The sequence below is a fragment of the Mustela nigripes genome, chromosome X, assembly GCF_022355385.1.
Source record: "Mustela nigripes isolate SB6536 chromosome X, MUSNIG.SB6536, whole genome shotgun sequence".
Classification (NCBI taxonomy): domain Eukaryota; kingdom Metazoa; phylum Chordata; class Mammalia; order Carnivora; family Mustelidae; genus Mustela; species Mustela nigripes.
In genome coordinates, this window is record NC_081575.1 from 91,221,185 (window position 1) to 91,248,523 (window position 27,339).

Here is a 27,339-nt window from a genome sequence, read left to right on the forward strand (position 1 = left end):
TTTCTTTTTAACTTTGAGCCAAGTTGCGTGCTAGGATTATTTTTCCTTCCCTATGGATCTAAGCTCATGACCATACCACAAAAAAGGTGATATTCCCAGTCTGATGTTTGAATGGATTCCTTTTTTTCAAACTCCTATCAAATGCTTTCACCATATGCTCAAGAAGCCCAACTCTCTATCCCTGCTTATTCCACCACGCTTCTTTATTTCCTGGAGATCACGTTGGAGTGTTCTTTCCTCCTGCCTCTATCTGAATTAGCAGCTCAGCCTGAAAAACTGCACGGCCATAATCCCAAGGCATTCTTTCCCTGCTCCCCTGGGTTAGAGACATTTTGGTTTAGATCTTATTTCCTCATTTGGTTTAGATTACTTCCCTATTTTTTCAAAAATACAGCCTCAACTGACTTCTCATGAAAGAGCTATCGGAGGTTAATTTTAGTGCACCTAAAAATCTGAAAACGTCTGAGACTTCCAGCTGCTCCACCTCCTCGCCACCGTCAAGCCTCTTCAAATAAAGCAATAGTTCGTGTGAGGTGGTATTGCCTGGTGATTTTAATTTGTATTTTCCTGATGGCTAATGATATGGAGAATTTTTCTGGTTTCTGTTTACTGGTTATTTGGATATGTCTTTTTGTGAAGTGGCTGTCCAAGCCGTTTGTCCATTTTTACTTTTTTTGTCTCTTGGTTATAGATCTGTACAAGTTCTTTATATATTTAGACTATGAGTCCATTATGGCCATATTTATTATCAACCATCTTCTCCCAGTCTGTGACTTGTCTTTTCACTTTCTTATTAATATTTTTTGATGAATAGTAGTTCCTAATGTTATGAAGTCTGATTTTAATATTTTTTCTTTATGGTGAGTGATCATTGTATACTCCTTATTTAATCTTTGCCTAGCCCCAAGATCATAAACGTAGTCTCCTCTGTTCTACTCTAGAAGTTTTGTTTGTTACCTTTACAATTTAGGTCACTTAGGTCTATGATTTCTCTAATTTTGGGCTGTGGTATGAAGTAGGGGTCAAGATTTAACATTATTCCATACAGATATATAATTTCTCCAGCGCCAGTTATAAAAAAAAGACCATATTTCCCTTGACTTAATTGCAATGGCACATCAATATATGCTTATAATATATGATATTAACTTGAATATAAATATAAATATATATATATATTTGCTGACTTTTCTATTTTTTCCCCAATACCACACTATCTTAATTATTATACCTTCATAGTGCTAGTAGGAGTACCAATTGGGACAACCACTTTGGAAAAGTCTAGTGTCTAGTAAAGCTAAAAATACACTTACCTTATGATCTAGGAATTTGACTCCTACATATTTGCCCAAGAGAAATAAATGCATAGGTTTACCAAAAGACATATAAGAATGTTTGTACACCTTTATTCATGAGAGCCAAAAATTGAGAATAAACCAAATGTTATTAATGGATAATGGATAAATGAATTTTAGTGGAGTCATACAATCGAAGATTACACCACAATAAAGAACAAATCCCTGCTTCCCATAACATGGACGAATCTCATGAATATTTTTGAGCAAAAGACAGAGAACTGCATATACTACAAGATTCTATTTCTTTATTTTTTTTAAGATTTTATTTATTTATTTGACAGAGGTCACAGAGAAGCAGGCAGAGAGAAGAGGAAGCAGGTTCCCTGCTGAGCAAAGAGCCTGATGCGGGGCTCAATCCCAGGACCCTGGGAGCATGACCTGAGTCGAAGGCAGAGGCTTTAACCCACTGAGGCACCTCCATGATTCCATTTCTATGAAATTCAAGAGTTTGCAAAACCAAACACACTGAGATTAGAAGTCAGAATAGTGGTTACCTCTAGGGGGCAGGGTATTGACTGTCAAGGGGCAAGATGAACATTGGGTTCCAGAAATGCTCTGGATCTGGGTTTGGGCAGTGTTACACAGGTACCTATGCATGTACAAATTGACTGAGTTGTACATTTTAAGGTAAGTGTTCATTATACACTTTGCTTTATCAATGTCATATATCAATACATTTAAAAAAGGAGATGGAAGTCCAAAAATGTTTTTGTTCTGCCTCACAGTTGAATGTTTAGCTGGGTTAAAGGACACAAACTGTGTGCTTCCTCTCGCATTTCCTCAAATGCCTCCTTAATGGCCCACACAGACGGGGCCCCGTCTGTGTGGCATTGCTCCTTTTCTGTCAGACCTCTGTGAAATCTCCCAAGACAGCATAGGAGATCTTGTTTCTGACATGCCACTAAGGCTAGACGAGGCTACCCAAAAGTGTGTGTGTGTGTGTGTGTGTGTGTGTGTGTGTTTGGGGGGTGCAGCGATGAAAAGGAGAAACCATTATTCCTCTCCACACGACTTCACTTCCAGTCACCAAATGTGTGGACACTTTCCCACACTGACCAAATTTCCAACAGCAACTGGGTGTCCTACAACTCACTTCAGGTCCGACACTGTCTACCTGGAGTTAACTCGGATCCCCCAAGTTCAGAGCTCAGTCCCACAACACTGCTCCCATTCCCGGACGCCGCCAGTCACGAGTCTCAGGTTGTCATCTGCACTTTGACCGGCTATGAGTCAGAGTTCCCACGACCTGCTCTTCAGGTTCGGTCAGTTGTTAGAGCGGCTCACAGAGCTCAGGAAAACCATTTATTTATGAGGTCACCAGTTCGTTATAAAAGGTTACGGCTTATGGACATTGGGGAGGGTATGTGCTTCGGTGAGTGCTGTGAAGTGTGTAAACCTGGCGATTCACAGACCTGTACCCCTGGGGATAAAAATACATGTTTATAAAAAAAATTTTTTTTAATAATTAATTAATTAATTAATTATTTAAAAAAAAGGTTACGGCTCAGGAACAGCCAGGTGGAGGAAGTGTGTAGGCCGGGGCCGCAGGAGGGGCTGAGGAGTTTTCCCGTCCTCTCGGGCTGTGTCAGCCTCTGAGCACCTAGAGGAGTCCAGCAACCTGGAAACTCCGAAATCCGTGGTTCAGAGATATTTATGGAGGCTTCGTCATATAGGCTGGATCAATTATTAGTCTCCAGCCCCATTTCCCTCCCTGGGGAACGGGGAGTCTGCCTGAAAGTTCCAAGCTTCTAATCATGGTGTGGTGTTTCAGGTGACCAGTCCCCATCCTGAAGCCATCCAGGAGCCCATCCAGGTTTGCTTCTTTAGACCCAAACGTTCCTATCATTCAGGAAATTCCAAGAGATTTAGCAGTTCCTCTGTCAGGAACTGGGTCAAGACCAAATGTTAGAACAAAAGATGCTTCTAGCACCTTTATTGCTTGGGAAATTGCAAAGGTTTTAGGATCTCTGGCCAGAAGCCTGGAATAAAAACCAAAGTAAGTATATTTCTTACTATATCCCAATATCACAAAGGGTTATAGTCCCTTGAAGTGAAGTTGGCCAATGGAAAATAGACAAGAATACACTAGGTAGATTTTTTTTTAAAAAAGGGGAATGCATTTAAATATCACTCTAGGAGTATTCCCTTTTCAGTGTTATAGTCATGACATTAGATCTGTAGAGAAGGAAAAATAATCCTAGTACACAACTCAGCTGGAAACTAAAAATAATATGTTATTAATATGTATATATGTACATATATGTCATGTTTACTGGTTACCCAATGGACCCTATCAATATAATGCTTTGTGTTATTTAGCTCAGATAAATTATCTTTTACTTTCTTTGATACTGTTTTTTACCTGCTATTTCTGTACTGTCTTTCTGGAACTTCTCTTTGTTGGATAATGGACTCTACTCTTTTCAGCTCCATGTTACTATTCTCCTCCTTTAGATCTGGCATTCCCATGTCCTTAAACTCTCTGGCACTCTTTAGGATAAGTATGGCATCTGTCTACACTTTGGCCTCTTCCGGTTTTGGTTTCCTTCCTTCTAATTCATGAATTATCATTTCTCTACCAATTCTAGGAATTGGTATTCTAGGAATACGTTGAAACCTTTTATCCCTTGAGGTCCTCATCTAGTCTCTTTGCATGGGCAGTTATACTATTATCTTTTTTTAATGCATTCTAAGAGCCTTCAGGGAGAGAAAAGGAAAATTGCTTAAGGTCAGTTCGCCACCTTGAACTAAAGTGTCTAAATGTTTATTACATAGTTGAATCTGTCTTTGCCATGTGACTTGTGTGTTTCATGACTGCTTAACAGGACCATCTTTTTCTAAAAGTTAGGCACGCTTTTGATTCATTTGGCTTATGTAAACTTTTAGAGACAAGTTAATAGTTATCTGCCATCCCAAAGCAACCAACACCACCTGTCCCCAACCTTTATCCACAGGTCAACACATCTTTATTTCTGAAAATAACTAATTGTGTTTTTTAAATATAAAGAAAGCGGAAAGTGAAAAAGTTGTTTGTATGTTCTATATTTTTCACTTCCAGGAGAAGCTTTAAGGAATTATTTTTAGAAAAATAAAACTCTGGGGCGCCTGGGTGGCTCAGTGGGTTAAGCCGCTGCCTTCGGCTCAGGTCATGGTCTCAGAATCCTGGGATCGAGCCCCGCATCGGGCTCTCTGCTCCGCAGGGAGCCTGCTTCCCTTTCTCTCTGCCTGCCTCTCTGCCTATTTGTGATCTCTGTCTGTCAAATAAATAAATAAAATCTTAAAAAAAAAAAGAAAAGAAAAAGAAAACTCTGTTTTTCTTCTTTTGATGCCTTAAACATCACATAATTTTGATTTTCCCTCCCTGATCTTAAAGCAACCTAATTCCTTATTTTTATCTTTAAATTATCTATAAACAAATTTTACTTGTTTTTTAAAGGATTTTCTTTATTTATTCATGACAGACAGAGAGATAGAGGGAAGGAGAGGCAGAAGCAGGCTCCCTGCTGAGCAGAGAGCCCGATGTGGGACTTGATCCCAGGACCCTGGGATCATGACCTGAGCTGCTTAACCGACTGATCCACCCAGCTGCCCAACAAATTTTACTCATTTAGGCAGAATCTACACAAGTTCTCTTTTCCTTTCCCCCAGAAATCTGGACATTACTATACTAGAAATGGACATACTAATGATACAAAACTTATTAAAAAATTAGACATCCTAATGATACAAAACTTAAGCCATCTGGGAACACTTGACAAAAGTCATTCTCAATGTTTGCACTTTCCAATGACTAAAAATTTACCTTTTAAACATGGGCGTGAACAAAAATCTTAACCATTATGTATGAATATTTTAGTTGATTTAACATGTTTTGTCAGTGGACTGCTTAAAACATGATGGCCATGGCATGTATTATTTTACCAAATTGTAAGTTCTAATTAATATTTTCAGTCCTTTAGGTCCTGGACAGTACACCGACCAGAGAAAAAGCTCAGTATACATAACATTTGTTGAATAAATGTAGGTAGAAGGAAGGAAGGAAGGAAGGAAGGAAGGAAGAAATGCAGTAGGATGATGGCTTAACTCACTGAGCCACCCAGGCGCCCCTACTATTTACCTTTTTAAGAGCAAGGAAAAATAACCACTCCATTTTATTTTAATATTCTCCATTTTGTTTCACCCCCTATAGTTAATGCTGATACCATCTATTTATATTTTGTTTTTTTCCCTATTCCCATCTCCTCACCCTTTGGTATACAATACCTTTTTTTTTTTTTTTTTTTTTTTTTTCATACCAAGTACACTTTAGGTACCTATTTTCTATTTTTATTTTAGCCAGAGGCTTCCATTTAGGTTAAACAATAACTTTTTTTTTTTTAACCCTTAAACTGTCCCTGCTCCCCCCTGTTAAAAACAAGTCCCGGAAACCAGCTCCAGGTGTGGAGGCCAAGAAAAACAAGGCTGTACCCACCTCGAGTCTCGCCCTGACATAAGTACAGCCATCTTGGCAAAGCAAAAGCCGGCACCTTGCTCTGTAAGAGTGGGTTAGCATCAGAATGGCCATCCTGAAGGCCGGGAAGCCATTTCCCTGAGCGTCCCTAACCAGCCCACCCTGCGCACGTAACTTGAGATAAGAGAAAGTAGCTAAAACCTAAGAAACAACCACCCGGGCGGTTAGGCGATGGCGCCACAGGGACCAGATGTTGAAGAAAAACAAATAGTTAACTTGCACAGATCACGATCTTGCAAGTCAGGAATCTCCCTTGGTTTGCAAATGTCCCAGTGATTTACAACAAAAAGGCCATCTTTTTTTTTTTTTTTTTTTTTTTTAAAAGGCCATCTTTTCAATGGCCCAATTTCCAGAGACAAATGGCTCAGTACCTCTAGGCCTAAGGTCGCCCTCCCCACCATAAAACTGTAGGAGGATGAGGCAGAAGGAAATGTAAATAAAGCTAAATTTCTTCTATACCTAAATCACACTTAACCGCCAGGATGGCTCCAGGGTGACGCTGGGGTGGCAAAAGGTTAAACAAAGTTAAACTGTCAAAGTGGGGTGCAAGATATGTATGTAGCTATGGGAAAGTGCCTTGAAAATGCTATATAAACCCTAGGCTTTGAGTGTTCGGGGTCCTTGTTGAAACGCGCTGCGCCGGGCGGATACTTGGACCCCAGTCCAAGCTAGCTGGAAATAAACCTCACTGTGTGACTTGCATTATCGAGAGTGTTCTCTGTCTAATTGAGGGGTGGTCGACTCCGTACCCTAACAATCACGAGTAGGCAGAGAGGCAGGCAGAGAGCCCAATGCGGGGCTCGATCCCAGGACTCCGGGACCATGACCTGAGCCAAAGGCAGAGGCTTTAACCCACAGAGCCACCAGGCACCCCATGGTATACAATACCTTAAAGATGTCTCAAAATGGAAAGTAAATAGAAAGTAAAGTTGGCTGAATATTTGCTACAAAAGAAAAAAAGTGTGAAAATGCATATTCTGAAAGGGTGTTGTACAGCTTACTTCGACTGTGAGTTGGATGCAGTCAAACTTGCTCTTGCCTTTGATCTCGATAAAGGTGGCTGCACCTTTGCCCTAACGGAATGGAACACTAGGTAATAGGCGCAGCACGAAGTTGACAACATGGATATCTGAGCTTAATATTTTAGCTGCGGGCGATGCAGAGCCTCCAGCTGGGAAGGAGAAGGATCAGCTAGCTCTGCTGACCTTCAGGAGCTGGGTCAGGAATAACCACCACAGGAAGGGTGTGCCGCGGGTGCCAAGTGTGTTAATTAACCTCAGGCCATGTTTAGATAGCATGGTGGGTTGGTTTTTTGTTTTGTTTTGTTTTGTTTTGTTTTTCTTATCAGCCAGTGCAAGGAGCTCTGAAATTTGCTCTAAAATCCCTAAGGAAGGATAAAGGTGACTCATTCTTTGTGCCCTGAATTTCCCCCCATCTGACCTGAAAGAGTGAGGTTTAGCTTTTTCCATGTGAGTGGGAGGGTTAGAGATTTTATTGTTACTGAATTGGGAAATGTGTGACTGAGAAGAGGAAGCAATGTTTAGCAATCCAGTGATCTAACATAATGGTAAATTTAGTGATTCCTTAATCTGTTAACGTAATTCTAAAATTTATGAAGAAATTTTGAGCCTGATTTGTCTTATAAATCAGGTTTACTATATTTGCAGTAGTCTTCTCAAAAGGATATATTTCCGAATAAGAATCCTTTGGGGTGCCTCCAAAAGTCAGGCGAAGTCTCTAGATCATTAGTTCTCAGAGTAGAATTGTGAAAATAAACTCACAGCAGCCTTTTTTAGTACTTCTTTTTACCCCACACACAGTATACATCAAAATTTAGTTTCTTCTTAGACTATGATATCCCAATTTCTTTTTTTTCTTTTTTTTAAAGATTTTATTTATTTATTTGACACAGACAGAGATCACAAGTAGGCAGAGAGGCAGGCAGAGAGGAGGAAGCAGGCTCCCCGCTGAGCAGAGAGCCGGATGCGGGGCTCAATCCCAGGACCCTGGGATCATCACCTGAGCCAAAGGCAGAGGCTTTAACCCACTGAGCCACCCAGGCGCCCCCTGTATCCCAATTTCTTGAAAACTGACCATACGTTAGCGATGATTAGTATTAACTGGAAATATCCCATTCAGAGACTGCCTCAGTCCTCACCAAGATGATAAAGACGACAGTTTTAAAAGAATCTCAGGCCAGCTGGTTGGTCTTTGTTGAATTTTTAGAAATCTCTAGGGATCAGACATCCTAGCCTTCATCAGCAATTTGGTTTTTATCCAACAACACTTACAGCTGTGAATTCTGTCCTTTTATAACTTAGCTTCTTCCTCATATGATTTTATTTCATAATACCCACACGCACACACCACACAATATGGATGGTAACTGGCCATTCTCTATCAGATAGACATTATAAATAAAATAAATATCAAAAAGTAGATTTCATAAATATTATTGAGTCATCCTAGAACCTTCTTTTCTCTGAGCAAAAGAATTTTGGTGCTTGATGGGTCTGATCTTAATTTCAAGTAAAAATTAGGTTCCATGTAATAAATGGTGACATCAGAGAACCCGGCTTCCCAATCTCCCTCCCCACAAAGCTCAATAGACACTATCCATGAACAAAACCAGCTCTGGGAGTGCTCTAGAATCCACGCAGGATATTTTAGAAACACAGTGGAACAAAAGGAACACGAAGAGTAGTCACACAAAAAGAGAAGGAAAACAGATTCATTTTGCCTGCATCATCCCATCTCCCAGCCCAGCGTCGTTCAACACCAAGAAGGAACTCCCCAGCCAGAAAGAGTTCCTCTCACCCTCAAAGAGTGGGTTGAGTGACCAGTTTCCACAGCCTCTTGGGACACTGCACGAAGGTTCCGCTTCAGTTTCACCCCGCCCAGACCTGCCAAGCTGAGATGTGTTGAGCCAGCTAAGAATAAGGAAGAAAAACAGAGGCTGTTATTAGCAAACACACAGTGGCAGCAATCATTGTTCATAGAGACCTGCTGTGCAGAAAAACTCAGCCGATTTTGTTACTGATAAAGCCAAAGGTCAGCACAGCGCCCACAGAACCCCCTGCATGTGGCCCACGTTTTGCCCCACAGGAGTTTTCTGGCTGATGCCAGCTGCTTGAGTCTCTCCTGCTCCTCCCCTGCCCTGGGTCTGGGACCATCGCCTGCAGCCATTGAAGGCTCTGTGGCCTGGTAACTGAAAGGCACCGCCCACTGGAGTCCCTGCCCACTCCCAGCAGAGCCCAGGAGCCATGCTCCCAGCCTGCTCTAGCTTCTGCAGCTGCACAAATGCAGGACCTCAATCTAGGCTCCCCTAGCTAAACCCACTACTATGCCTGGCCTCAAGCCTAGCCCGTTCAGGTGTGCACCTGGCCACCACTGGCTTGACACCAGTCCTTGGCCTCTACCCTAGCCAGCAAGCATGGGGGCGTGTATACAGCCATGGCTGAGTGCACCAACACCAAGGGCCTTTGCCGAGATCGAGTCCTTTCTTCCAGCCCTGGCCAGCACCACCATGCCCCCCTATAGCTAGCCCCTCCAGCTTTGCAGGTGTACACCCCCAGCCTGAATCTGTCACCAGCAGTCACAGGGGAACACAGCAATAGTCAGGTCCTCTGCAGCTGCTAGTGACCTCAGGGTTAGCCCCAGCCCTTGTCACCTGCCCCGGTGTCCATCACTACACCTTTGCTGGCAACTGGCCCCAGCCACCACGAAGCCCCTGCAGCCGGCCCCCATAGTTAAGTGTGTGCATACCACCAGCTCCCTACCTGCTTACCCTGATCCTTAACTACTACTAGACCTGGAGGCGCTAGTTAGGATGCCAACAGCCCCTGCAGAAGCCACTGCAGACTCCTCATAGTGCCCACAAGGATCACATAGTTATTGATGCTGTGGGTCCCAGTGGCCTGAGCCAAAGAGACAGCACACTTCCCCAGACCTGGTGCTGCCACACACCCCCACATGTGGCACCTTGCATCACTAGACCCAGTGGATTACAACACGACCAAAGTACCCCCAACCAGAAGTAAAAGATTTCCCTTACTGAACCCAATCCATAAGGTCTGAGAGAGCTGACTGCTTTTTCAAATGTGTAGACACCAGTGCAAAGCTATAGGGATCACGAAGAATCAGGGAAACACGACACCACAAGGGAATACAATAAAACCCCAGCAGCTGGCCCCAGAAATGGAGATCCAGGAATTGCCTGACAAAAAATTCAGAGTAATTATTCTACAGATGGTCCTCAGATCGCTACAAGAGAACTCAGATCAACAAGTTAATATCAGGAAAATAATACAAGAACAAAATGAAGAGCACTACAAAGAGATTAAAAAAAAAAAAGAAGAAGAACCAAAGAGAAACTTCGGAGCTGAAGAATACAATGACTGAATCGAAGCATCCAATTGAGAGCTTCAGCAGCAGACTTGAGCAAGCAGAAGAATCAGTGAGTTAGACGATAAATTAATTGAAATTATCTAGTCAAGGAGCAAAAAAGAAAAAAAAAGCGTGAAAAAGAATGAAGAACACCTAGGTAAGTTATAGGACACCTATAAAAAGAAATAATGTGTACATCACTGAAGGTTCTGAAGGGAAAGAGATGGGGAAAGGGATAGGAAGCTTATTTAAAGAAATAATGGCTGAGAATTTCTCAACTCTGGGAAGAGTTGAACATCCAAGTTCATGAAGCCAATAGGTCACCTAAAAATTTTAATCCAAAACAATTTTATTTAGCACACATAATAACAAAACAGCCTAAAACAAAAAACAATAAGAGGATTTTAAAAGCAGAGAGAGAGAGAGAGAGAGAGAGAGAGAGAGAAACTATCTTATACAAGGAAACCCCCGCAGGGCTTTTAGCTGATTTCTCAACGCAGACCTTACAGGCCAGGAGAGAATGGGATGTTATATTCAAATTGCTGAAAGAAAGTGCAGACCAAGAATACTTTACCCAGCAACATTCCTTTTCAGAACTGAAGGCAAAGTAAGGACTTTCCCTAATAAGCAAAGCCAAAGAAATTCCTCATCAATAAATCTACCCTACAAGAAACGCGGAAAAGAATTCTTCAAGCTGAAACAAGATAATGCTGATTAGCAGCATGTAAACATGTGAAAATGTACAACACACTGATAAAGGTAAGCAAAGAGTCAGGTATAGAATCCTCCAATACTATAGTATAGTGATGCGTTTTTAACTACTTAACTCTAGTGTAAAGATTGAAGGAAAAGATGTACTAAAAATAGCTATAACTTCAACAATTTGTTAATGATTGCACAACATGGAAAGATACAAATGATGACATCAGAAACAAAAGGGAGAGTAAAGGCATACAGTTTTTGTATGTGATCAAAATTAAATTCTTGTCAGTATAAAATAGACTGATATATGTATATATGATGTTTTATGTAAGCCTCTTGGGATTCACAAAGCAAAAATTTACAATACATACAAAAAAGATAAGGAGAAGGAAATCAAACCATAGCACTGTGGAGAATCAATAATTTATAAAGGAAGACAGTAAGAAAGGAGACAAAGAAAAATAGAACTACAAAATGGCTGGAAAACACTTTCAAAGATGGCATTAGTACCTCCTCGCCTATCAATAATTATTCTAAATGTTAGTGGATTGAATTCTCCAATCAAAAGGCAGAGTGGCACTGCCACTCTGGGTATTTACCCTAAAGATACAAATGTAGTGATCTGAAGGGGCATGTACACCCGAATGTTTATAGCAGCAATGTCCACAATAGCCAAACTATGGAAAGAACCTAGATGTCCATCAATGGATGAATGGATAAAGAAGATGTGGTATATATATACAATGAAATACTATGCAGCCATCAAAAGAAATGATATCTTGCCATTTGCAATGACATGGATGGAACTAGAGGGTATTATGCTTAGCAAAATAAGTCAATCGGAAAAAGACAACTATCATATGATCTCCCTGGTATGAGGAAGTGGAAATACAACATAGGGGATTTGGGAGGTAGGAAAAGAATAAATGAAACAAGATGGGATCAGGAGGGAGACAAACCATAAGAGACTCTTAATGTCACAAAACAAACTGAGGGTTGCTGGGGGTAGGGGGGTAGGGAGAGGGTGGTGGGGTTATGGACATTGGGGAGAGTATGTGATATGGTGAGTGCTGTGAAGTGTGTAAACCTGGTGATTCCCAGACCTGTACCCCTGGGGCTAATAATACATTTTATGTTTATTAAAAATTTTTTTTAAAAAGGCAGAGTGGCTAGATGGATAAAAAATAAGATCCCAACTATATACTGCCTACAATAACTCTTCAGGTTTAAGAACACACATAGGCTGGAAGAGATGGCAAATATATTCCACACAATTGGAAACCAAAAGAAAACAGAAATAGCTATACTTATATCAGAAAAAAAGACTTAACACCAAAAACGGTAATAAGAGACAAAGATGGTCACATAATTATAAAGGGATCAATTAGTCAAGAACATATAATAATCATAAATATATATGCACCCAACATTGGAGTTTCAAAATTTATTAAGCAAATGCTAACAGATATGAAATATAAAATACAATAATACAATAATAGTAGGAGACTTCAATACCCTACTCTAAACAATGGATGGACCATCCAAAAAGAAAATCAAGGAAATATTGGATTTGAACCATACTTTAGACCAAATGGAAATAACAGATACATACAGAACACTCCATCCAAAAGCAGCAGAATATATATTCTTCTCAAATGCACACAAAACATTCTCAAGCATAGATCAAATGATAGGTCATAAAACAAGTCTTAGCGAATTTAAGGAGATTAAAATCCTAAGTGTCTTTTCTGACCACAATGGTAAAAAACTAGAAATCAATAGCAGGAGGAAACTGGAAAATTTAGAAATATGTGGACATTAAGCAAGTACACCTGAATAACCAATGGGCCAAAGAAGAAATCAAAGGTAAACCAAGAAATATCCAAGACAAAAATATCCAAGAAATATCCAAGAGACAAAAATGGAAGCCCAACATGTCAAAACCTATGGGAGGCTGCAAAAGCAGTTCTAAGAGGGAAGTTTATAGCAATGAATGCCTACAGAAATAGCTCAAATAAACAGCTTCACTTCAATTCTCAAGGAACTAAAAATAGAAAAACAAACTGAGCCCAAAGTTAGCAGAAGGGAGGAAATGAAGACCAGAGCAAAAACAAATAAAACGAATAACAGAGAAATAACCAAAGATCAATGAAACTAAGAGCCAGTATTTTTTGTAACGATAAACAAAATTGACAAAAGCTTAGCTAGACTAACTCAGAATAAAAGAGATGTGACTTAAATAAATGAAATCATAAATGAAAGAGAAATTACAACTTATACCACAGAAATACAAAGGATCATGAGAGAATACTATGAATAATTATACACCAAAAAACTGGACAACCTAGAGAAAGTGATAAATTCCTAGAAGCATACAATCTGCCAAGACTGAACCATGAAGAAATACAAATCTGAAGAAACCAAAAAAAGAGTAAGGAGATTGAATCAGTAATCAAAAACCTCCCAACACAGAAAACTCTAGGACCAAACTTTTTTTTTTCTTTTGTTTTAAAGATTTTATTTATTTATTTGACAGACAGAGATCACAAGTAGGCAGAGAGGCAGGCAGAGAGAGAGGAGGAAGCAGATTCCCTGCTGAGCAGAGAGCCCGATGCGGGGCTCGATCCCAAGACCCTGGGATCATGACCTGAGCCGAAGGCAGAGGCTTTAACCCACTGAGCCACCCAGGTGCCCCTAGGACCAAACTTTTAAAGAAGAATTAACCCTGGGGTTCCTGGGTGGCTCAATCCATTGAGTGTCTGACTCTTGGTTTTGGCTCAGATCGTGATATGAGCATCTTGAGATCAAGGCCTGAGTCTGGCTTCCAGTTCAGTAGGGAGTCTGCTTGAAGATTCTCTTCCTCTGCTCCTCCCTCTGCTTGTGCATGCACATTCTCTCCTTCCAATAAATAAATAAATATTTTTAAAAAAGAATTAACCCAATCCTTCCCAAACTCTTCCAAAAAACTGGGGAGAAGGGAACACTCCCAAATTCATTTTACAAAGTCAGCTTACCATGATACCAAGGCCAGATAAGAACATCACCAGAAAAATAAAATTATAGCCTAACTCTAATGAACACAGATGCAAAAATTCTCAGCAAAATACTAACAAATTCAACAGCACTTTAAAATGATCATACACCCTGATCAAGTGGGATTTGTCTCTGAGATTCAAAGATTATTCTACATACATGAATCAATAAGTGTAATCTACCACATTAATAGAAAAACAAAAATCATATGACCATCTTAATAGATGTAGAAAAACCATTTGACAAAATAAAAAATCCTTTCGTGTCCCCAAATTGGATATAAAATGAAGACACCTCAGCAAGGATGCCTACTCTCTTCACTTCTATTCAAAATATTACTGGAAGTCCTAGCCAGAGCAATCAGGCAAGAAATGTAAATAAAAGACATCCAAATAGTAAAGGGAAAAGTGAAGTTGTTTTTGTTTGTAGATGATACAGTCATGCATGAGACAATTGTCAAGACTCCACCAAAACACTGCTAGAACTAATCAACAAATTCAGTACTCTTGCAGGATACAAAAATCAACATCCAGGAAATAGTTGTGTTTCTATACACTAACAACAAGACATCTGAAAAAGAGCGCAGCATGCTGCGGAGGAATGGCGGTTGGTCTGCGGTGGGTTCAGGTCTCCCCGGTTCGTTGGTGGCTTCTGAGCTCTGCTCTCCTCACTGAGCTGCTGTCCTGTGAAGAGGAACCCATGGCGCTCTGGGTCACCAGGAACACAAAAGTTAATGTTGAAAATAAGGCAAAGATCAGTATGGCAGGCACAAATCGTGTGCCTCTGGCCACAACTGCGGCCTCCAAGCCGGGGCTGAGGCCCAGAACAGCTCTTGGAGACACTGATCTCAAAGTCAATGACCAACCACAGGTCAATTTGCCTCTGAAAGAGGAAGCAAAAACTTTGGTTCCTGGAAAAGTTATTCCTAAAAAAAAAATACCTAAACCTCTGGAAAAGGCACCTGAGTCTGTGTCGGAACCAGAGCCAGAACCTGAGCCCATTAAAGAAGAAAAACTTTCACCTGAGCTGATTTTGGTTAGTACTCCCTCTCCAAGCCCAGTGTAATCCTCTGGACGTGCCCCCTGCAGAAGAGTCTGTGTCAGGCATTCTCTGGTGTAATTCTTTGCAGTGAATGATGTGGATACAGAAGACGGAGCTGATCCAAAACTTCATAGTGAATTATGTGAAAGATGTTTATGCTGATCTGAGACAACTTGAGGAAGAGCAAGCAGTCAGACCAGCACTGAAAGTTCTCCATAATGGTGAATGGACACCAACTCTATAGCATTATCTGTCATACACTGAAGGATCTCTTCCAAATGTTAGGCAACACCTGGCTAATGGTATGGTCACGGTGAATCGTGGGCTTAGAAAGCACGTGACTATCAAGAACAAGTATGCCACATCTAAGCATGCTAAGTTTGGTGCGCTGGCACAGCTAAATTCTGCACTAGTTCAAGGTCTAGCCAAGGCTGTGGCAAAGGTGTAACTGTAAACATGAGTTGGAGAACTATAATAACTGCAAATAAAATTGGCACCATCTGCCGTCTCTACATTATATGTTACCTTTACTTACGTTTAATAAAGTTTGTGGTCCTTTTTACTTCTTATACCTTAAAAAAAACCTAAAAAAGAAATAAACAATCCCATTCATGATAGCATCAACAATAATAAAATACTTAGGAATAAATTTAACCAAGGTGATAAAATATCTGTACACTGACAACTATAAGAATTGGATCAAAGAAAATGAAAAAGATAAAAATGAATGGAAAGATATCTCATATTCTGCATCAAGAGAATTAATATCATTAAAATGTCCATATTACCCAAAACCATCTATATATTCAATGCAATCCCTATCAAAATGGCAATGACATTTTTCATAGAAATAGAATAAATTATTCTTACACTTGATCTTAGCCAAAAGGCCGGGAAGCGATTAGAATAAACTATTCTTAAATTTGTATGGAGCCACAAAATATCTTGAATGGCCAAAGCAATCCTAAGAAAGAACAAAGCCAGAGGCAAACTGTACTACAAAGTTATAGTAATCAAAACAGTATGGTGCTAGCATAAAAACCAACACATGGACCAATGGAACAGAATTGAGAGTCCAGAGATAAATCTCCACATATGTGCTCAACTAATATTTGGCAAGGGAGCCAAGACTACTTAATAAGGGGAAAAGATAGTCTCTTCAATAAGGGGTGCTAGAAAAACTGGATAACCACATGAGAAGAATGAAATTCTTCTATATTACACTACTTACAAAGATGAACTTGTAATGGATTAAAGACTTAGACATAAGGTCTGAAACCATAAAACTCCCACAGGAAAACATGAGAAGAAAAACCCCTTGACACTGGTCTTGGCAGTGATATCCTGCATATTACGCCAAAACCACAAACAATGAAAGCAAAAATTAATTACTAGGACTGCAAACCAAAAAGCTTCTGCACAGTGAAGCAAACAACAAACAGCATGAAAAGGCAACCTACTGAAGGGGTAAAATGTTTGCAAATCATATATTGGATAAGGGGTTAATATCCAAAACATATGAAGAACTCTTACAACTCAGTAGCAGAATCAAGCAATCCGATTAAAAATTGGGCAGAGGAATTACACAGACAACTTTCCAAGGAAGACATACATACGGCCAACAGGTACATGAAAAGGTACCCAACATCACTCATCATCAGGGAAATGCAAATCAAAACCACATGAGCTACCATCTCACACCTGTTAGAATGGCTAGTATCAAAAAGATAAAAGATAACAAGTGTTGGCAAGAATGTGGAGAAAAGGGACCCCTTGTGCAGTGTTGGTGGTCCTTTTTACTTCTTATACCTTAAAAAAAAAAAACCTAAAAAAGAAATAAACAATCCCATTCATGATAGCATCAACAATAATAAAATACTTAGGAATAAATTTAACCAAGGTGATAAAATATCTGGTGCAGCCACTATAAAAACAATATGTAGATTCCTTGAAAAATTAAAAACTAAAGCTAGAACTATCTTACGATTCAGTAATCCCACTTCTGGGTATATATGGAAAAGACTTGGCATTAGTATCTTATAGGGATACCTGCACTCCCATGTTCCCTGCAGCATTATTTCACAAGAGCCAAGATGTGGAACAACCTAAGTGCCCCGCAACAGGTGGATGGATAAAGAAGATGATTTATAAATATAAAACAGAATATTACTCAGCCATGAAAAAGAAGGAAATTCTGCCATTTGTGGCAACCTGGATGAAACTTGAGGGCATAATGCTAAGTGAACTAAGTCCAACAAAGAAAGACAAATACTGTGTGATTTCACATGTATGTGGAATCTATCAAAGTTGAACTCAGAAACAGAGTAATGCGGTGGCTATCAGGTGCAGGAGTGTGGAGGGCATTGAGAGCTATTGGTCAAAGTACACAGATTTACAGTTAGGAGATCAACAAATTCGGGGCATCTAAGGTATGGAATGGGATTATGGCTAATCATACTGTATTATATACTTGAATGTTGCTAAGAGACTAAATCTAAAATGTTCTCACCCCAAACATCAATGGTAATTAGGTGACAGGACAGAGGTGTTAAGCTAATGATATGGTGGTAATCATTTTGCAAAATATGAATGTATTAAATCAAACCGTCGTACATAGTACAGATTACTGAGGTTTAAGAATCCAGCTCTTTTGTAACCAAGGTTATAAGAATTGATTCAGTGAAATTTCATTAGTGTATGCTAAAATGTCTGGGTAAAAGGCTGTTGGAGAAAATGAAATTCATATGGCCACGGAGTATTCCCCAAATGTGACTTACTAGCTACAAAAGTAAAATGAAACCTTTACATATATAACAGAGAAATCTGGTGATCAAACTTAATACCACCAAAAACAGGACAAACTGAGAGTACTTACCCCCTAATGCAACGCACTGAGGATACAAAGTCACCTGTACGTAGATGACAGAGTAAATGATAGTTCTGTATCAGTGTGAAATTTCTTGGATTTGTTCATTGCCTTGTGGTTATATAGGTAAAAGTTGTTCTTTGGAAAAACATCATTTGGTGAATCATCACGTTGTAATGCTTTAAATATCTTACAATTTTATTGGTCAATTATATCTCATTAAAGCTGAAGAAACATTACAAATAAATATAAATAAATAAAAGTAAAAATAAGCAAGGATTGGCTTAGCTAGCGTTTCTAAACTAACAGACAATATATTTTTTTAATTTTTTATTTTTTATAAACATATATTTTTATCCCCAGGGTTACAGGTCTGTGAATCACCAGGTTTGTTTTATTCGTTCATTTGAGACAGACAGAGCACAAGCAGGGGGAGAGGCAGAGGGACAGGCAATAATCCTCCGGCATAAACCGGAGGATTATACCACCGCGGTTACCCAGTGAGAGTGCATAACCTGTACCTAGCACAATAGCTTTGAAAATATCCTAGGTCACTCACACTTTGGTGAATCTGCTCGTGTGGTAGAAAGAACATGGACTTTTTTTTTTTTTTTAACCAGAAAGGTGTGCATTAATGTTGACACAGTTCCACAGTAGTTGTGAAATGGCTTGTGCCTATCATTTGTTTGGCTTAGACGAGGATGTTTTGCTAAATGTTAGCTAACTGTGTTACAGACATTTGTTTTGGGTGCTGGCCTCTCCTCCACTGGCAGCGCTTGCCAACCCCCCAGAAGAACACATGCCCACGCGTCTACCCATTTCCCAGACCGTGCAGATCCTAACTGAGGATTCATTCAGAACAACGGCCAAGACCGAATCGTGAGCATATGGGTATATTCACAGTCTGATTTGCTGACACTTAACTGCAAAGTTAGAGCCTACAAAATGAGTGGAAGTGGAAGAAAGAGGTCTCATACAAGATCTTCTTTGCCTCTGAGATTCTGTCCACAACATGAGGTGACAGTCTTGTCTCCTCCCAGTGCCGTGAGGGTCACCAGGCCATGAGCACCAAACTCGGTACTTAGTTTTCCCTTCTCAGCCCCTGAACAGTGACACGTTTGGCCCATTACATGCAAAAACACAGAGAATCTCAGCCCCACTGGGGCAGAGCCCATCTCTGCTGGGTGAATCCACCCTTTTAATACTAAGAAGATCAATAACACAGACACCAAGAGGGCTCATTCATTTTAACAGTCGAGCACAACTTTATTAATTCTTCCTAGGAATCATCTCCCCGGGCCCCGCCCACCCCCCCCCCCCCACTACCCAAATACAACAGCTACAAGTATTCAAATTTCATAAATGCGATATTGCAAAAGCAGGGGAACTAAGAAAAGCCTTCATAGTGCTGAGATAAAACAATGCTTAATCATGCTCTCAGTACATGTTACTAAATGCTAAGTACTAGAAACCGGAAGAGATCTGCGGGCAGCTGGCAGCCGGCGGCTTGGGAGAAGGATGGACGACAAGCCGGGTAACACAGGACGGCGCTCTCTGTTCTGGTAACTCTGTTGGTATCCAGGTTTAAAAAACAAACAAACAAACGAACAAGCAAACAAGGAACCCTGGAGACACACTTTCAGGGCACAAATGGACCACAGAGGGTAGAGAGGGCCAAGGTTCTCAGACGCCTAGAACTGTGGTTCCCCCTCTTGATCTCACTCTGGTGGAAAGAACTGACTCTGTGAGCCTGTGTCAGAGTAATAGCACAATGAAAATTTGCTGAATGAATGAACTGATACCTGGCTGCAGTGTGAACAGGCCAGACCTAAGTTTCTTTGCTGGGACGTTTTGGGGAGGCAACATTGTCCACGGCAAGCCTGACTTGCCAGGACGGACCTGCAGTGACCTGCATATCCTGGGAGTTTGCCCAAAGGAACAACCAAGTTCTTACTACTGTATCCTGGTCGTCGGAATATGCCCACCCAGCATCAAAATTTGCAGCCTCAGGTTCAATACCACATGCTCATTTTATGTTGATTACTATGGAATCTGGAGTGGAATGTGACTAGTGTGAGACCCCCCCACTCCTCCCTGTCCCTTTTGTCTTTTTCACTTTCAATGGCCTTCCTCCTGTTCTCTTCCCCCCCCCCCCCCCCCTCCCCCTTTCTCCTTGTCTTGTGCCCGTCCCCCAGCTTTCTTCTTTCTTCCTCATTACCAAGGTTAAGTAGTTCTAAATATCTGTAGCTTCACAGGGTGGGGCAAGTAAAGCTATTTTTAGTTTCCAGAAATAAGAGCATTTCCAAGAAAAACAAAAAACAAAAAACCCTGTTCCTGGCCAAACTAACAGTGATTCACAGACTCTCTCTTGAACTCATGCATATCTAGAACATTCTACTGGGTGTGAATTCAACACACAGTAAGCTGGGGATTTTGGCTTCCAGGACATAAATTTGATGATGATGATGATGATGATGATGATGTAAAAATAAACCAGTATTCACACAAGTAAGAGCCATTTTGTGTGTGTATTTAAATAAAACAAGGGGTAGGTGCTATTTTAAAGCAGCTGGGCATATCGGATAAATCTTTGGCACAATCCTTAGTTTAAGACTTTAAATTATTTCGACTTGGGCCTTATATGGTTCTAAATGTCTTTTCATTCATTCATTCATTCAGTAAACTTTCACTGAGTATTCACTCTGCCAAACATCCTTGTAAATGCTCCGATGGCCGTCCTGTCACTCTTAAGTGTTCAATCCTTCTTGGCATATATTATCTCCTAAATATTTGGAAGATTTCATTCACTATGGCGACAATAATTACAAAGATAATACAAGACGGAAAATGAGTGGCCACTCCCTGGATTGTTGCCTCTTTTGGGGAGTACATGAGCCTATCTCCAGGTGGCCTGCTATCACAGAAAGACCCCCAAACCTGGGGCTGCGTGGACTAGATGTGGTCTACGCTTCAGAATCTTTGGGAAGTTACTTCCCCACTTTGAGTCCCTATTTTTTTTTTTTTAATCCTAAACCTGAGTCCAGGAACCCTTGCCCTATCTTTCTCTGGCATTATTATGAGTGAAACATGAAATCAAGTTTGTAAAAGTGCTCTGAAAACCATAAAGCCCATACAAATGAGAATTATCACTATCAAACAATCTTTAACATTCCTTTCAGGGAAAACCTTCCCCTTATAGCTTGTTTCTCTCTTTTTTTAAGGGTTGGGGGGCACTTACATGATCAACTAGCATTATTGGGTTAGGTACTTGGCGGCATAACCCACACTGATCTCACTGGAAGACAGCAGTTAGAAGTTTTCCTTGTTGAAAATGAAATGCACTCCCCGGGGGCCAGACTCAGAGTTGGAGATGCACTGTTTACTGAGGGTTTCAGCTAAGGCTTCAGGTCCGCAGAGGAAAACTCCTATTCTGGTACTTCGGGGGAAAGAAAGGAAAAATAAAACAGTGTCAGGCTTTTGGATGAGACAGACTACAAAGCACGTGAGGGCATTTCCTCTTGATTTTAGGCTCTAGGGCAGAGTCCCCCCTGCTCCTTTGTCTTTTCCTCTGTGGGCAGTGTTCAGATTACTCTGTGCGGGAGTGTGGTTCAGCCCTGTTTGTGGGGACAGATGCAAAAGGCTGTCGACTTCCCTGGGAAAGAGCCCTCAAGGTGAGAAAAAATGGTGGTGAAGTGATGTTTGTGGACTGGTTCCCTTCAGGGCTCTACGACGACTCTGCCAACAGCTGGGTGCGGCTTTATCCTTCTCTAAAGCCTAGTTCCTCAAGGTGTGGTCCCAGACCAGTAATTTCCTAGTCAGCTTTTTAAGAATGTAGATTCTCAGGGTGCCTGGGTGGCTCAGTGGGTTAAGCCTCTGCCTTCAGCTCAGGTCATGATCTCAGGGTCCTGGGATGGAGCCCCACTCGGTGGGGAATCTGCTTCTCTCTCTCCCTCTGTCCTTCCCCCTGCTCATGCTATCTCCCCCAAGAAAGTAGAATCTCATCTCCCACCCCAGACCCACTCAGTCAGCATCTGCCTTGTAAAAAGATCCCCAAGTGATTCATATACTCATTAAAGGATAAAAAGCAAAGGTGTGAAAGGTATATTTGTGGTGATTTCTTGAGTTTATCATGTGTTCTAGCAAGACAGAGGATCTCCTCAAAATTCCAGAATGGGTACAGCTTTAATGAAGGCACAAAGGACCATAGGATGTCTGGCAACTTATGATTTTAGACCCCAAAACTAAAACTGAAAGTGGGCACCATATCTCCTTAATGATAAAAGTCTAAATCATATTGAATGAAAAGAAGTAGATACACCAGTGAGATTTAGGAGCCAAAAGAAAAGAGCTAAGTTATGGCCTCACTTGGGAGGAACAGGGTTCAGAAAGGCAGACGTGAGCCCCCCTGCCAGCATCTTTGTTTATAATAAGTAATTATTATAATTACTTACTGTAATTATAATCCAGGTAAAATTGATAATTATTATGATTACTTACTATAATCATAATCCAGGTAATTTTGGTGTGCTCTAAAGCCTCCCTTGTAAAGTCATATGTATCTGGAAACTTTTATTGGGTGTGAATACAGTAATCTAGGTATTTTAGTTTTCAGAATATACAAATCTAGCTGTGTTTGGGAGCTCCCTCTTTCGGTGACAGCGAAAGGGCTGGATCACCCAACTCCTTACTTTGGGTGTTGACTTGCGATTGTCTTGAATTCATTATCCCAGTTGGGTCGTCCATACAAGGTCTTTTGTTTCAGGCCTGTGATCACATCTTTCTCCTCGTCATGGTGCACGGCAAAGTGATCGGCCTGTGGGAAAGGGCACGAATTCACAAAAAAGAGACAGGCTGTAAGGAAAACACCGCTCTATTTACGTATCTCGCAAGCCAAGTTCTCACTACCCATTCTAACCATGTATATATTGGAGGGCTAGAAGGTAGACAATGATGAACAAACTGGGTCTCCTCAGGGAATTTACAGTCTAGAAGGGCAGACCTTGAAGTATGAGCATGAATAATCCTTTTTGCAGAACAGCGTATCACGAGTGCCACAGGAGAGGTACAACTATCTCAGTGAGAGTGAAGTGGGGAGGCGGAATGGGATGGATATAGGAAGACAAGGTTGGCAGCACTTGGCATCGGGCATGGAAGGTGTGGGTAGGATTTAAATTCTGACTAGTTTTCTTCCTGTTCTACATATGACTTTCTCTCTTGACCTTAATAGACTCCCACTCCTTTAGGAGAATTGCTAAGAACTAAAACAACCACAGACTAAAATGCACTCATATCTTGGCAACATAATGAGACAACAAATCAAGTCTAAAGCTAGTGTGTGTGTGGGTGTGTATGTGTGGGTGTGGGTGTGTGGGTGGGTGTGGGTGTGTGGGTGTGGGTGTGTGGGTGGGTGTGGGTGTGTGTGTGTGGGTGTGTGGCTGTACATAGTCACCTGTTGTTTTCTGCTACCATTCTAGGGGGTCTCAGTTCGAACAACAGATAGTTTTCATAAAAGTGGTTCATTACATTTATTTAAAACTTGAATCAGATTTTAAAGATTTTTTTTTTATTTGACAGAGAGAGAACACAAGTAGGCAGAGAGGCAGGCAGAGAGAGAGGAGGAAGCAGGCTCCCCGCCGAGCAGAGAGCCCGACGTGGGACTCGATCCCAGGACCCCGAGATCATGACCTGAGCCGAAGGCAGCGGCTCAACCCACTGAGCCACCCAGGCGCCCTTGAATCAGATTTTAAATTCACTGGACAGGGGATGGTTGATGGGGATGGAGGAGGTTAACAAGGGTGACCACTGTGATTTAATAATCCTGTAAGGACTAATTTTGTAAAGCAAAACAGTTATTTTGCAATGCAAATAAATTTCTCATCTAAAAAACCGTGTCTGGTTTTTTAAATAATAAAACTGCAAAGTAATTCATAAATTATAGATTTTTTCCCCTTGGGTTTCATTTTTTATCAAATATTTGCTGTTTTGTTTTGTTTTTAAATTGCAGAAATGGCATGTGAAATACTTTTTTCTTGGGGTACCTGTGGCTCAGTGCGTTGAGCCACTGCCTTCAGTTCAGGTCATGATCTCGGGGTCCTGGGAACGAGTCCCACTTCGCGCTCTCTACTCAGCATGGAGCCTGCTTCCCCCCACCCCCGCCTGCCTCTTTGCCTACTTGTGATCTCTATCAAATAAATAAATAAAATCTTTTTTAAAAAATCCTTTTTTCTGGAGCAACAATGTTCATGGTCATCTGTTCCCAGATCTACAATTGCAACAAGACTCTTCTAAGACTTGGAGGATCGATGATAAACAATATGCCAAAACCCAAATGAAGGGTCAGTTTTCACAATCCAAGGTGCTTGTGAAAGTTGCCCAGGAGGGAGGAGGCAATGTGTGGCTATGGCCACCTTTCTCCCTGATACCAGCCAGGTACGGGCAGAGACTCTTGTCTTAGCTCCTTACTCAGTTTGAGCTAATGCTGCTTCTGCTGCTTCCAGGCCAAGTCATTGATGTTTGCTTATTTAGAAACATTTTAGGGGCCCCTAGGTAGCTCAGTCAGTTAAGCGTCTGTCTTCAGCTCAGGTCATGATCCCAGGGTCCTGGGATCGAGTTCCACATCAGGCTCCCTGCTTGGCAGGGAGTCTGCTTCTCCTTCTGCCTCTCCCTTTGGCTTGTGCTCTCTCTCAAATAAATAAATAAAATCTTTAAAAAAAAAAAAAAGAAAGAAAGATTTTACCCCCTAGGAATCATTAACTTGTTTCAGAGTTGCTCAATTTTAGCACTTTTGACATTTGAGACCAGATAATTCTTTGTTGTGGGTGAGCTGTCATAAATTGTAGAATGTTTTCGTTGTTAACATGGGAGCTACACATGCACACACACACATACATATATAATGTGTTATGTTTTATGTATTGTATGTTATATTACACACACATATACAGACATATATGCTATATTATACATATGCACACATATATCATTTTCATTAAATGTATTTTGATTTATTGATAAATGATAATCATGAACTAGTAGGAGTTTCTAAGAGTGCAGGTTCTGGAACATTCTGCCTCTGTCTCTTACTAGTTGGGTGCCCTTGGACAAATGACTTAACCTGTTCTGGCCTTTGCTTTCCTTGTCAGTAAAGTGTGGAGAATAATACCAGCTACTTCATAGGACTGTTGTAAGGATTGAATTTGACAATCTGTGTAATCACTAATAAAAATACCTAGCACATGGAATATGCTTAATAACTATGAGCACTTATTATTACTATTTACTAAATGTATTGTGTGTATTGTAAAATAGACATGAACATAAAATTAAAGGAATATGTATGTGTGTACAGATAGAGGTAGAGATAGGCATAAAGAGAGGGAGAAAGACAGCTAATATTTTCTTCCCATTACCCTGTGGATCATCTTGTCCAGGTGGTTCGAGACCCTTGGAAGAAGCATGACTCTAAGAAGGTCAAAGTCATGGCTCTTATTCCCTGTGGGCTCCCTAGCTTTGATTCCAACTTCGAATCTAGTCTCAAGAGTCTGAACATGTGCGGACACTGAGTGAGAGCGGATGGGCTGGATCTCCCAACTCCACCAACTGTTCTTGGTAAGAATGGAATAGGGAACACTCCAGTAACCAAAGGGAAGTCGGTCTGCCCCGGGGAACTGTGGGAAGGATGCGAGAGTTGGGATCTCGCCCTCACCTGAGACTCATCCCAGCCCGTGAGATAGATGTTATAGCTGAGGAAGCCGGCGTTGTTCCTCTCCTGCATCTGGGTCTCTAGAAGCTGCAGCAAGTCCGCAAACCACTCAAAGGCGTGTGTGTCCCGGCACAGCCAGTAGAAGTATATCTGCAAAAGGTCTCATCAGAATGCACAGACGGGTTTCTACCCCACCCAACCCTGCAACCTTTCCCTGTTTCCCTAGAAACGTAGGTTTTCAGAAAGCTCTGGACATCTCACAAGCTAGCTCACATGAACCTGCACAGGCTTTCACCCCGTGGGGCAGTAAATACCTTGGTCTCAGAAATGCATGGCTTAGGAAAACAACATCAGCTCAGCGCTTTCCCTCTGGGTCTGCTCTTGGCCACCTCAAATGCCTGGCTTCCTTGGTCCCGCCTCTCAGAAAGCCCAACTGGCTCTAGGCTAGCTTCACTGCCCGATAATGCCAGACATTCCTGAGTTCCTGGGGGGGAGGGCGGGGGAGCTGCTCTTCCTCTACCTTCTCCATATAGCAAAGAGAGAAAAGGGGAGAATAAAAAGTCACCGTCTGCTCAATGTCCCTACTCGAGGTTCTCTCTAAAGTGATTCGAATGACTCAGGTTTTATTCAAGATGTCCTTTACCGGGCAATGAAACCAAATGTACATGTGACCAAAAAATGCCCTGGGAATTTACTCTGAGGAGATACCCGTAAGAAAGTAAGTACAAGTTTCATGAAAGGGCGTGTTTCCTGCCCTCCCCTTGCAAAAAAAAAAAAAAAAAAAAAAAAAGGTATTGGGAGACCGGAAAAGCAATCAATCTCAATATCTAAATAGGATGGTAGAAAAATGATTCTGTACCCTCTCAAAGCCACATAAAGAATCATTAAAAAGAATCATTATAAAGGCTGTGACAACACTGAAAAAACACTATGTTGTTTTTTTTTGAAAAAGTATACGTACTCAATATTTACAGCTTTCCAAGAGTATGTAAACACGTGAGAAAATATTGGACGAGAATCCACAGAAAGGGTAGCTACTGCATCAGGGTTGCTAACATTTTCCGTTCCCACTACCTTTCTTCCCAATTTCTTCTAATGCTCTCCAAGCGCAGTATACTACTTGCAATAATAGACCCGCTTATTTATAAGCACATTTGACTTATCAAACAGCCCTTTTATGAGAAGTCTGTCTCTCTGGAACCACCTGGAACTTGTGTTCACTTCCTTTGGTCTCCGCCAGCCTCTTCCCAGAAGGCTCTCTTTCACTTTGCTGGGCCAAGTGGGATGATTGCCCCCCAGCCCTCCAAAAAAATGAAGGGACTCACCTTTTTGAGTCTCAGATTGGTGGCATTGTTGCAGTATTTGTACCAGACAGACTTGAGAATGGACGCAAAGGGTGTGACCCCAATCCCTGCTCCCACTAACATCACCACCTCGTAACTGAACACATCTTCACTGGCTGTGCCGAAGGGCCCGTCCACAGCTATCCTGCAGGGAAGCGTGTGAGGAGGTGGTTAGAGGGTCACCTCGTACTGCAGAGTAGGATGGGGCACAGCTTATGTCCCACCGAACTGGCACAAGGTATCTACAGGGCACACTCTTCTATGAAATGGCTTTCAACTTGGTGTCAACATTGTGCTTCGAAGTAAGAAGAGGAAGTTTTAGCTACCTGAGAACAATTGGTAACTCTCAGGGGCATTTTTTTCATCTCTCCACCCTTTCATCACCCCCCCCCCCCCCC

General features: G+C 41.2%; 1 protein-coding gene and 1 pseudogene across 1 annotated transcript in view; one reads left to right on the forward strand and one right to left on the reverse strand.

Moving 5' to 3' along the window:
- The first annotated feature begins 14,688 nt into the window (after nucleotides 1–14,688).
- Nucleotides 14,689–15,274, forward strand: LOC132007163 (G2/mitotic-specific cyclin-B1-like; annotated as a pseudogene).
- Nucleotides 15,275–19,211: 3,937 nt separating this feature from the next.
- Nucleotides 19,212–27,339, reverse strand: part of LOC132006792 (cytochrome b-245 heavy chain) — a 35,338-nt gene continuing 27,210 nt past the window's right edge. The window contains exons 10-13 of the mRNA XM_059384811.1: nucleotides 26,924–27,086; nucleotides 25,602–25,748; nucleotides 22,585–22,709; nucleotides 19,212–21,332 (exon numbers count right to left, since the gene is read on the reverse strand). Coding sequence (XP_059240794.1) covers nucleotides 21,206–21,332; nucleotides 22,585–22,709; nucleotides 25,602–25,748; nucleotides 26,924–27,086 — 562 coding nt within the window. The 3' untranslated portion in view covers nucleotides 19,212–21,205. The remainder of the gene's footprint in view (nucleotides 21,333–22,584; nucleotides 22,710–25,601; nucleotides 25,749–26,923; nucleotides 27,087–27,339) is intronic.